Genomic DNA, 12447 nt, shown 5'->3' on the forward strand with positions numbered 1-12447 from the left:
GATTTATATATGTTTTGTGTGCAAAGACTACACCAATTAGTAATAAGTGTCATAATGGTGCATTGTATAGTTCTATACATGTAAGAATGGTTTCTGTTAACATATGAAGACCCAGGGGGAAAAACGATGAATGTCGATTTTTCGCCCATTTTGAGATCGCAGTGCCATCTGATAGCTCAGAAGCTGTACTATAAGAATGAGAACGGCCTTGGTTGGGAAACTGTGAGAAGTGCCTGAAAATCGCATTATTAATTTGGCATATATTGACATATTTGTGAATAGAAATACTTGTTTTTCATTTCCTGGCAAATCGTCTCGAATGAACATTCATCGTTTTTCCCTTTCCCTTCATATAAATTGTGACAGTTAATGTAATGGACAGTCATGCTGATTCAAATGTCCCATTTTTATTACAGGCATATCAAATCAAGTAAACCTCCAACTCAATGGAATGAGAGGTCAAGGCGTTGGTGATGAGCCAATGATTATGGAGCCATTTGTATCAACCAATACAAATGAAGTATGGCAAGAACCGTCCAATAAAAGTTTGGGTGTTTCGGCCGATGACATTCTGGCTGAGGCATCACACCAGTTCAATAGCGGGCCTACAATAAGTTTTGAAGAGGTGTTGAAAAATCTTGAGAGTCTGGGTAAGTCTTGGCGTTGTTTGAATGTTGACCTAGCATTAATTGGATTTTAACCAAGGTGTTTGCAAGTTGCCATATTCCAAATTTGCAGGGAACACTCAGTGTCTACTCTGATTCAAAGCAGTCAATGGCAGCCATTACACATACACTGTTCAAGGCTTACTTCCTTGGGAGCCATGTTTCTGTGTATTCAAGACTCCACATGATAACTCTTTGAATTTTCACATCACACAATAGTTCGAATGGAACTTGAAACTGAAGGTCCGGTCCTCACTAGCTACCTGAGCATAAAGTGAACTTCAGAAGTATTACCTTTTTACTCTTGACATGCTTCAAGATTCAGGTTCAGAACGCTTCGTGTTTACTTGTGCACATATAGCCTTGCTACAGATGACAATTTAAATTAAAACTGCTGGTTCATGCTAAATACTGCAAATTTATTTGAATGTAAAAATTTTTTTAGGCAAATATTAGATTCTGTATTAATAAAGTAATTGGTAAAGGAGCAGCAACACTGCCATGAAATTTATATAAAAATAGGGAGACATTGTTATTAATCAACCAATGTGAAGGGTAGACAGTGTGTATAAAATAGAACTCTTATCATATATTTTTTTTTATTGTAGACCAAACACTCAGTCATAATGTTATACTATTATTTTCCTTTTACACTTGTTCTTCTGTAGTACAAACATATTTCACTTATGAAATAAGTGCATGCATTTCCTCCTCTTTTTTTTCTTCTTTTTTTTTTTGAGATTTCAGTCTCCCTCCCCTCCCAAAAGTACTTTTGCATGTAGATGTACAACTGACTTTCATGTTTCTATTTGTTAGTTTGCATTCTTTTTACCTCCAAGAAAAAAGTTGAAGACAAAATCTGTACAGTATCAGATAGAATATTGCACTTATAAGGTAAAAAAAGTAAAGTGCTCCCCTGTGCTTAGCACTACACCATGAAGGCGTATAGGGGGTGTGGGGCTAACGCCCAACACTTTCTTGATCTGGTTGTGAATGGTGGTGATGTGATCAGCATCATGCCCCTGACTGCCTTTACCCTCACAGGGTTTCCCCCAGGTACCCATGTTATTTGACGCTGGGTGGGCACCGGGGCCACTTCCAATGTTAGAAAAGTTCCCAGATTTGAACCGGCTGGGGATTGTACCCGGGACCTTTAGCATGGTAGTCAGACGCATTACTGACTGAGCTATCGTGGCCATACATTGCACTTATAAGAAAGTAAGATAATTGCATTAGATAAAAGCACATCATTCCACTCCCATGCAGGAGACCTTGGTTTAATTTCCAGAATGGGTGATACGAGGGTCACTATTTATATTTTGAGCCTTGGCAACACTGATTGAAGTTAGGCGCGATTTGACGTTTGCACGGAATCGTCTGGCATTATTGACCATAACGTACTTCAAATGTTTTGTCAATAGCTTCATTTGTGTTGTTTATGTTGCCTTGGAGATTGCGCGACAACAATAAAATGGAATTAACTCGTCAACGTTTTCGTGGGATGATTTTTTATGATTTTCGATGTGGATTATCAAGACAAGAGTGCATCGATCAACTTACTTCCACATTTGGCCATGAAGCCTCATCCTTTGCCACTGTGAAACGCTGGTATAACGAATTTAATCGTGGCCGCCATTCGCTCACCGACGAGATTCGCGAAGGTCTTCCAAAATCAGTTGTTGTTCAAGAAAACATTGATGCTGTGCAAAACCTAATACTGCAAGATCGTCATGTGACATACTGTGAGATTGAGGCAACCATAGGCATTAGTTCCACCAGCATATATAAAATATTACATGATCATTTAGCTGTGAGAAAGGTATGTTCTCGTTGGATCCCACAAAATTTGACAAAAACTCAAAAACACGCTCGCGTCAATTGGTGCAAACAAATGCTAAATAAATACAATCGTGGTGCTTCAAATGACGTATATAAGATTGTAACAGGTGACGAATCATGGATATATGCATATGAGCCGGAACGTAAACAGCAGTCGACTGTATGGGTGTTTCAAGATGAACCCAATCCAACAAAAGTTGTTCGTGCTCGAAGCACATCGAAACAAATGGTCGCCTTTTTTTTTTTTTTCGGGAAAACTGGTCATGTGGCAACTGTGCCTTTAGAGGAACGTAGAACGGTCAACTCTGAATGGTTTAGAGGAACGTAGAACGGTCAACTCTGAATGGTACACAACAATTTGTTTGCCAGAGGTCTTCGGTCAAATACGGAAAACAAACAAACAGCGTCGGATCATTCTTCATCAAGACAATGCCAGCTGTCACACATCTCGTCTAACAACTGTGGCCTCCCCGATGGCGCAGTGGTTGCGTCGTCGCCTTGTAATCAAGGGGTCCCGGGTTCGATACCCGGTGGAGGTACAAGTGGTTCGGATCCCACTTTAAACTGTAGGTCCAGTCCCGATTAGCCTTACTGTGCATAAAGTGGACTTAAAACACCAAATCAACCAAATCGTCTAACAACTGACTTGATGAACAGTCAAAAAATCGAATTGATGGGTGATCCACAGTACAGTCCTGATTTGGCACCCAATGACTTCTTCTTGTTCCCGAATGTCAAGAATAAATTGCGTGGACAACGATTTTCGTCAGCGGAAAACGCTGTTGATGCGTTCAAAAACCATATTATGGAGGTGTCTCAAGAAGATTGGACAAACTGCTTTGACAAATGGTTCGAACGAATGCAAAAGTGTATTGACCATAATGGAGAATACTCGAAAAACAATAAAGCAGTTTTCAATGCCAAATTCCTGTTTTTTCATTGTTAGGCTCAAAATATAAATAGTGGCCCTCGTACCAGAAATTTTCCCATTTATGTCCCTCTATAGGCAGGTTTTAGGTTCATTCAATCCTCCTCTTTTTTTGAGTGGTTACTTAAGAGTATCCTGGGAAAGTGGTGCAAGGGGTATAAAGGTGTCTGAAGCATTGTGCTGATCAGAATGAATTTTACAAAGGTTGAAATGAATGATGTATTGAGATATGCCTTCACACTAGAGTGCTTCATTGAGGGCTTTTTACTTGAGCGTCTAATAGTTTGCATGGATGACACTAAATAGCATACTGAATTGACAGCTTCTCTTGAGCGAATAATGTTTGAACTGGCAAAATGATCAGTGTACGCTCCAAGCCCAGTAGTTCACGTATAACCATAATTTGTCTCTGGTAGTGGGCTCTCAAATATGGATTGTGAAGTGAAAGATGCAGTGAAATTGAAACTAAAGTGAACGCAGTCATCATCTCCATGTTAAAATGTAGTTTAGTGAATCTTCCCAACGCACAGCGATATGTGAAGATGAATAGATGATTATGGGCTGAAACTGCCAGTGCAGATTTTTACACATATATTTCTTCGATTATTGTCGCATTGAAATGATATTTGATTCTGTACACTATAGCATGGGACACTCGAATGAGTATGTTCGAGTGAAAGTGGTCCCATATGGTACTCTACTTCACACTGTCATGCCATCTCACTATACATGGGACAACTTTACACAGATAAAACATTATTATTCAGATATACATTTAAGGTTGCTGAAATTACAATTGCGCTTTAAGAATATTATTGATGCAATTTAGCATAAAAACCGAATGTAGTCCCAACCTCTAATAATACTTGTAACACTTCAGGTAAGTTTGATGTATTTTTTTTACACTTAATTCTACTGTGTCAGTCCATTCTTCTATAATGTTCCAAATAAAAATAGTTACATACTTCTACTGAAACATACAATATAATTAATTGTTATTGATTTGGTGTTTTAAGTCCACTTTATGCACAGTAAGGCTAATTGGGACTGGACCTACAGTTTAAAGTGGGATTTGAACCACGATAGAAAATAGCAATAGTATATTCATTAGAGTGAAAAAATGACAATTTTTTGTTTTTTATTAATATTGTTTTTGGTAGGAATTCGGTAGATTAATCATTGGGAATCAGCACTATTGGTATTACCTGTTCTAGGCATATTTATGTATCAGTTCATTAGCTTCTAATTTTTTGCATAATTCTACCTTTTGGTTATTATTTTAATGGATATAAACATGTTATTTATGTATCAGTATGAATACATTTTATTGTTATTTTATCAATATCAGCCAAAATTTCATAATGGTCATACCCAGTTTTCGATGCTGTATCTGATTTCTTCCTTGACACCCTACAAAGTAGTGTTAATGTGATGGTAGTTTTATTTTTGTAATTAGATCAGTCATTGAAGTGTATTAGTACAAGTTCTGTTTTTTTTTTCTAAACCATAAAACTCTGCAGTGTGAGCACTCGTAGTTCTTATTCTAAGCAAAATTACACTAATTAGCTTAACACCTGTCCCTTAACACAAACCTAGAAATCCCTTGTCACCACTGTAGTCTCTTCTAGATGTTACTTGTAACATTGTTCTAAAAGGACATTCTTTTTATTTCAATAAGTTAATTACTGTAGGAAAAATCTTAAAGAAACCCTTTCACCATCCATTTTCAGGTCCAGTGTCACCCGCATGTCAGCTACCTCTAGAAATTACATCATCAGACAGTAGAACAGCATTTTTCAATGGAAATAGAAGTAATTTATTTTTGTTTTTGTTTTTTCTTCGACTAACATTAAATAGAGGTTGAAGGGAATGAGAATATAACTGCATGATATTTTTGTTGCAGTAATGTATTTTTGTGTTTGTTAATTTTGAAGCATCAGTTTTTTTTTAAAAAAAAAGAAAAAAAAATATTTTTATTTACCCTTATGTTATCATTTCAAGTGCTATTGCACTTTATGTGTAAATGAAATAAAGTCTTTGTTTTATTTCAAAGATATGACACTTGATTTACATCAATAAATTTTGACATCACTTAGCTTATTTTCTTCATTTGAATGGTTGGACATCAGAATTTTTTAAAAACATTATTGCTCATAACTTTCTGTAGTTGTCAGGTAAGAATTTGACTGACGGATGTGTTTCTGTTTAGGGCTAACCTTGTGTTCATTGACATTTTTGTTTACGTGAACAGACTTCATTGATTCCAAAGCTTGACATTTTTGTTCTAGAAAGGTGAACAGTTCCTTTAGTGTAGGGAACAACTGATCGGTATGGCTTAATTCCCATTCCCTTCTTGTGTGAGAATCAAGTTGAGCCAAAAAAATGATGTATCAAAATAACATCTTCTAACGGTGTTTGTAATTCAAGGGCTCGAAGAGCATTTAAGTTACTGGTGACGTCATTGATGAACTGACGTAATTCTGTGGGATTTTCCTTGTTAATTGCGTTCACATGCAATATGTTATTGACATGACTTGCTGCTATCAGTCGTTTATTCTCATACCTATCTTTCAACAATTGCCATGCAATATCGTAATTTGAATCGGTCATGGGCAAAGTATCGATAAGTGTTCTTGCTTCAGATTCTAATGATGAACGCAAGTAGTGGAATTTCTGTATTTTAGGAATATTGTCATTTGTGTGAACCATAGCCTGAAATGCATCTGAATATGCTAACCAATCCTGATAATTACCGTGAAACGTGGGTAAAGATACCGTGGGTAATTTAATGTGCTTGGTGCCTAATGATGAAGCATTGTTTACAACATCCGATCCATCTGTAGGTGCAGCTTGTGCTTGTTTATGTTTCTCTATAATGGATTCCATTTTACCCCGTACCTTATAGTAAACGTCTTCAAAATCCTCCCTGTGAGGTTCATGATTTTCGTTTATATCTTCTACTTCTAAACGTGTTTGAACATCATCATATTTTTCCCACAAAGGTGTTAAATTCTGTAAACGGACCCTTACTTCTTGAACTTCCCCCGTATCTTCAAAGGAATTAACAAATGCTTGTGTTCGTGTTCAAGACTACTACACAAGACAAATGCTTCATTTGTCTTGTGTAGTATCGGTGGTGTGTATGTATGTATGTGTCTTGTGTTGTAGTTGTGCTGTCTAGTATGTTTGCGTAGTAGTTGTGCTGTCTAATTTGTTTGTGTTTGTCTTGTGTAGTAGTTGTGGTGTGTTTATATTGTGTAGTAGTTGTGGTGTGTTTGTGTTTATATTGTGTTAGAGTTGAGATGTGTTTGTGTGTGTCTTGTGTAGTAGTTATGCTGTCTAATGTGTTTATGTTCGTCTTGTATAGTAATTGTGCTGTCTAATGTGTTTGTGTTTGTCTTGTGTAGTAGTTCCTCCATTCATATTGGGGGTTAGGCGTAGAGCTGACAACTCTGCACTGTAAAAAGACATGTCAAGAAACAGCAATATAAGGCCATGGATGTTCCCAAGGTAAAATATTCCGGAGGTAAAATAGTCCCCCGTTCGGATCTCCGGGTGGGGACTACTTTGGGAGGTCCCTGGACTAAGGATAAGATCTACATTAGGAATAAGGATATTAAATTAGGCACCTGGAATGTTCTGAGCCTTTACCGGCCTGGGGCATTTCAGTGTACAGTTAATGAGATAGTTAAGTATAAATTAGATGTAGTAGCTGTCCAGGAAGTTAGGTGGCCAGGAGAAGGGAATTGTAAAACTAAAAATTATACTTTTTTCTATGGTGGTACTGAAAAACATAATTTTGGAACAGGCTTTTTCATAAATAATAGAATTATCTCGGCTCTTAAAACAGTAGAATTTATTAATGATAGGATATCATATGCAGTTTTACAGGGTAGGTGGTGTAAAATTATTTTAATAAACATACATGCACCAACGGAAGATAAAGATGATAATACTAAAGATGATTTTTATACAGAGTTAGAACAGGTCTTTGATAAATTCTCTCAGTATGATATGAAAATTCTGTTAGGTGACTGTAATGCACAGATTGGCAAAGAAGAGACATTTAAACCCACGATTGGTAAAGAAAGTCTTCATGAATTAAGTAATGATAATGGTATAAGATTGATTACTTTTGCAACCTCAAAGAATTTAATTGTGAAAAGTACCACTTTTAAACATAAAGATATCCATAAATATACCTGGTCTTCTCCAGATGGTAAAACTCATAATCAGATAGATCATATTCTCATTGATAAGAGAAGGCATACTAGTATAATTGACGTTCGTACACATAGAGGTGCTGACTGTGCCAGCGACCATTATTTAGTAATTGCTAAATTAAGAGAAAGACTCTCAGTGATAAATCATAAGCAACAAAATCTAAAAGTTCTAAAATTTGATACAGGAAAGTTTACTGATGAAAGAATTAAGAAAGATTACCAAATTAAACTGTCAAATAGATTTGATGTTTTGCAGGATTTAAATGATGATGAAAATATAAATGAAACAGACGTAAATAAGAATTGGGAGCACATACGTAATGCAATAGAATCAGCAGCTAAAGAAAGTATAGGATACCATAAACCGAGAAAAAGTAAGCCATGGTTTGATAATGAATGTCATAATCTAATAGAAATAAGAAATCAGGCTAGACTTAGGTGGTTAAATAACTCTGATGATACAAATCTAAACAATTATAATAGAATAAAGCGAGAAGTTAACCGCACGTTTAGAAGTAAGAAAAGAGATTACTTGAAAAGTAAAATTAACGAAATTGAAACAAACAGCAAAAATAAAAATATCAGAGATTTATATAAAGGTGTAAATGAGTTTAGAAAGGGGTGGCAACCTAAAGTAAACTTGATAAAAGATAAAGACGGTGATTTTCTAGCTGACCCAAGCGATATTCTAAATAGATGGAAGAACTACTTTAATGACCTTTTAAATGTCCATGTAGGAGATAAATCAGAAGTAAATGAAGTACACACAGCAGAACCTTTAGTTCCAGAACCTAACTTGACTGAAGTTAAAGATGCTATTAAAAGGCTAAAGAATAACAAAGCACCTGGCATTGATTTAATACCAGCTGAGTTAATTAAATATGGTGGAAATTCATTAATATGTCAAATTCATAAATTAATTTGTTTAATATGGAATAAAGAAGAAATCCCTCAACAGTGGAAAGAATCCATAATTGTTCCTGTGTTTAAAAAAGGTGATAAAATGAACTGCAATAATTACCGTGGAATTTCTCTACTCTCAACAACATACAAAATATTGTCTAACATTCTTTTAACAAGACTAACCCCATATGCTAATGAAATTATAGGTGATTATCAATGTGGATTTAAACGTAACAGATCAACTACAGATCAAATTTTTCACATCAGACAGACACTTGAAAAAAAGTGGGAATATAATCAAAATGTCCATCAGCTATTCATTGATTTCAAAAAAGCATATGATTCGGTCAAAAGAGATAAATTATATAATATATTAGTAGAGTTTGGAATACCTAAGAAGCTTGTTAGTATGATAAAAATATGCACCAGTGAAACAGAAAGTAAAATTCGTGTGGGTATTAATATGTCTGACAAATTTACAATTCATGATGGGTTAAAACAAGGAGATGCATTATCTCCATTGCTCTTTAATTTTGCCTTAGAATATGCTGTTAGGAAGGTAAAAGAAACTAAAGAAGGACTAAAATTAAATGGTGTGACTCAGTTGTTAGCATATGCAGATGATGTAGACTTACTGGGGGATGATGTGAATACAATTAAGAATAATGCTAAAATATTTTTCAAAACTGCTAAAGAGATAGGTTTGGAAGTTAACAAAGAGAAAACTAAATATATGCTTACAGGCCGAAACCAAGTGTTAGGTAATAATCAAAATCTAATTATTGATAACAACTCGTTTGAACCAGTTTCCAAATTCAAATACTTAGGAGTAATATTAACAAATGAAAATTATATTAAAGAGGAAATAAAAAGTAGGCTTCATTCAGGAAATGCATGTTACTTCTCTCTTCATAAACTTTTGTCTTCTCGTTTAATATCTAAGAAACTAAAAGTTAAAATATACAAAACAGTAATTTTGCCTGTAGTATTATATGGATGTGAAACTTGGTCCCTTACATTGAAAGAGGAACATAAATTGAGAGTATTTGAAAATAAGATCCTTAGGAAAATATTTGGACCTAAAAGGGATGAGGAGACAGGTGAGTGGAGAAGGTTACATAATTTAGAACTACATAATTTGTATTCATGTCCAGATATTATTAGAATAATTAAATCAAGAAGACTTAGGTGGGCAGGCCATGTGGCACGAATGGGAGAGGAAAGAGGAGTTTACAGGATTCTTGTTGGGAAACCTGATGGTAAGAGACCTGTAGGAAGGCCAAGACGAAGATGGAGGGACAACGTTGAGATGGACCTAAGGGAAATCGGTAGGGATGGAAAAGAGTATATAGATCTTGCTCAAGATCGGGAAAAATGGAAGGCCTGTGTTGCTGCAGCCATGAACCTTCGGGTTTAAGAAGGCTAGAGAGTTAGTTAGTTAGTCATAACTTTTCTCTTTTTTGGCTTTCTTTTGCCATATATGTGGTAAAGTCAAATATTATAAATACTGAAAATACATTCGTAAAACAGATTCATATGTTTTCTCTGTAAAGGATGCAGTATATGAACTGTATGTATGTAAACTTCAATTGCTGATGTAATTACAGGTAAAGTCTGCAACTTTGTATCAGATTAATAGGTATAAAAAAAATTATATTTGCACAAGCTGCTAACATTATTTCAATGAAAAGCATGAGACAAGACAAGAGGGCATGGTCTAATTTAAACATATATTGGGGTGCTGTGTTAATTTCAGGTGATAATTTTAGTTGAAATGTAATATCAATTGGATATTATCCATTGCCTACTGCTTCCACTTTTACCTATTCTGACACAATGTTTTGTGAGAATACATCTCTTGTCTTCAGGTGAAAATAAATTCTTTTAATTGTATACTGGCTTACAGAGCTTTTAGCCATGGTTTTGAAGGATGCTTTCGTTTGTTTTTTGTTTCCAATTTGCCCTTTTGGTAGTGCTGTTACTTTGTAGTACTGTTTATTTGTTCCTTTGTATGAGTTCAGTCAAAACATTAATTTGCCGACACTATTCAGTCAATCTGAAAATATGTAATGGTTTCATTTGTCTACATGTCTGAACAGTCATCCCTCCCCAGAGCCATAGTGGTAACATTGTTGCTTTGTAATCAAAAAACATTGTTGCTTTGTAATCAACAGATTCAATATGCAGTACAGTACAGTACATTTCAGAGTGTGTCGGATCCCATTTTATACCATAGGTCCAGTCCCAATTAGCTTACATATCTGTACATAATTTGGACTTGAAAACAACAGTTCACCGGCCCCCGTGGCAGAGCGTTTGTAGCACATCGCGCTACAATGCCAGGGGTCCCAGGTTCGAAACTCAGCCTTGCATACCTTGCAAGAACATGAATAATAAACATTACAGTGTAATAAAACACTATAATGTTCATTTTTCATGTCTATGGTGTCAATGCACTGCAGCCAGTCCATGAACTTTTTGACTGCTGAACTGATATTCTGTGCGATTCATTCCATGCATGTTCGGCTATTTTCAACCTATCTACTTCTCCTTTCCTTTGTGTTTGTTATGTTCATATATTGTCTTCTCTATACTCTATTCTGGAAATCTCTGTAGCAATGTCACACATAACTGCAGAGAACTGGAGAAATCAAGTGGGCGGAGCGAAGCAGTATACGCTGCTGCAAAGCCTGGTAACTTCAGTTCCTTTGCCCCCTGTTCCCTCTCGTGTGTTCATTGGTTGAATCATCTCGAGCTACTACTTGCACGGAGACTTGTTTTCATTCAGGAGACAGTAGGAGATTTTCCTATCTACGTTTATCCACATTAACATGGTATTTTGTACATGCAGGCTTTACTGACTCTTATGGTGGTTTCTTGGCTCTTATGGGGTTTTTTGTTACTCTCGATGGTATGGATAATGTCCTATTAACATTGCATGCTGATGTAGAACCATTGTTATTAACATTCATAATATTATTTGGTAGTATGCTTAGTGAAGTCATAAATTGGATTTTGAGGGACTGAAGTAGATATTGAGGTACCTACTCACACTCTACTAATTTAATTCATTTTAGTGAAGAAGATTTATTGTCCATTGTGAAACTATTCATCTGTTACATGAAGTTACAGACTCGTACAATAGACAGTTACAAGACCTTTCTTTGGTATACGAAATTGAAAGTTTTGGTGTTAGGTTAAATGTCCTGTATTGGGACTTGTGGTATGTTTTTTTTCTTCTTTTCATGTTTTGTGAAAGCTTAAATAGATGTCAGGGTATGAATACAAAAGGTTGTTCGCTTTATATCCGACCATTTTTGATGGGTACTCACCTTAAGAGATACCGTGCCGCCACCACCGATCATGTTCTATTGGACCCCCAGCAGTGTGGACTATCGCCGGCATCGCAGTTTCCATTGCAGGAAGCTCCGGCGCCGGACAGGCAAGGAAATTCTATCCCACTCCTCCCTGCAAGCTTTCCATAGACCATCCAGGGTGTGTGAGCGGCGATTTTGAAGATGATGTTTCAACAGTCCAAATGCACAAAAATCAATTGGACTGGCATCTGGGCTTTTCACAGGATTGTCTTCAAACTGAATGACATGAATTCCTAATTCCTCTGCCATTTCCTGATAAAAACGTAGTGATGTTCTGGCGGTATGACACGAAGCCTTGTCCATATGGATCATCACCTGGTTCGCGTCCATTCCATACAATTGTGGGATGTCTCTCCGATAGATAGGTGTCAGAATGGAGTTTTGGAAGTATCTGGCATTCACCTTCACGTTTTTGTCCTCCTTGCGTATCATCAACTTACCGTCATATCCGAATCCCGTCACAACCATAAAGACACGAGGGAAACTTTCCCTGCACTGACGAACAAAGTTGC

At 36.2% G+C, this 12447-nt stretch overlaps 1 protein-coding gene across 4 annotated transcripts in view; it reads left to right on the plus strand.

Moving 5' to 3' along the window:
• The window catches only part of LOC145988803 (nuclear factor NF-kappa-B p105 subunit-like), a 200691-nt gene that overhangs the window by 157442 nt on the left and 30802 nt on the right, over positions 1-12447 (plus strand). For all 4 annotated transcript variants that reach the window (XM_083123997.1, XM_083123998.1, XM_083124000.1 and 1 more), the window contains 2 exons: positions 417-650; positions 5163-5243. In XM_083123997.1, coding sequence (XP_082980123.1) covers positions 417-650; positions 5163-5243 — 315 coding nt within the window. The remainder of the gene's footprint in view (positions 1-416; positions 651-5162; positions 5244-12447) is intronic.

Source organism: Lepisma saccharinum, chromosome 6 (genome assembly GCF_977018435.1).
Source record: "Lepisma saccharinum chromosome 6, izLepSacc3.1, whole genome shotgun sequence".
Lineage (NCBI taxonomy): Eukaryota > Metazoa > Arthropoda > Insecta > Zygentoma > Lepismatidae > Lepisma > Lepisma saccharinum.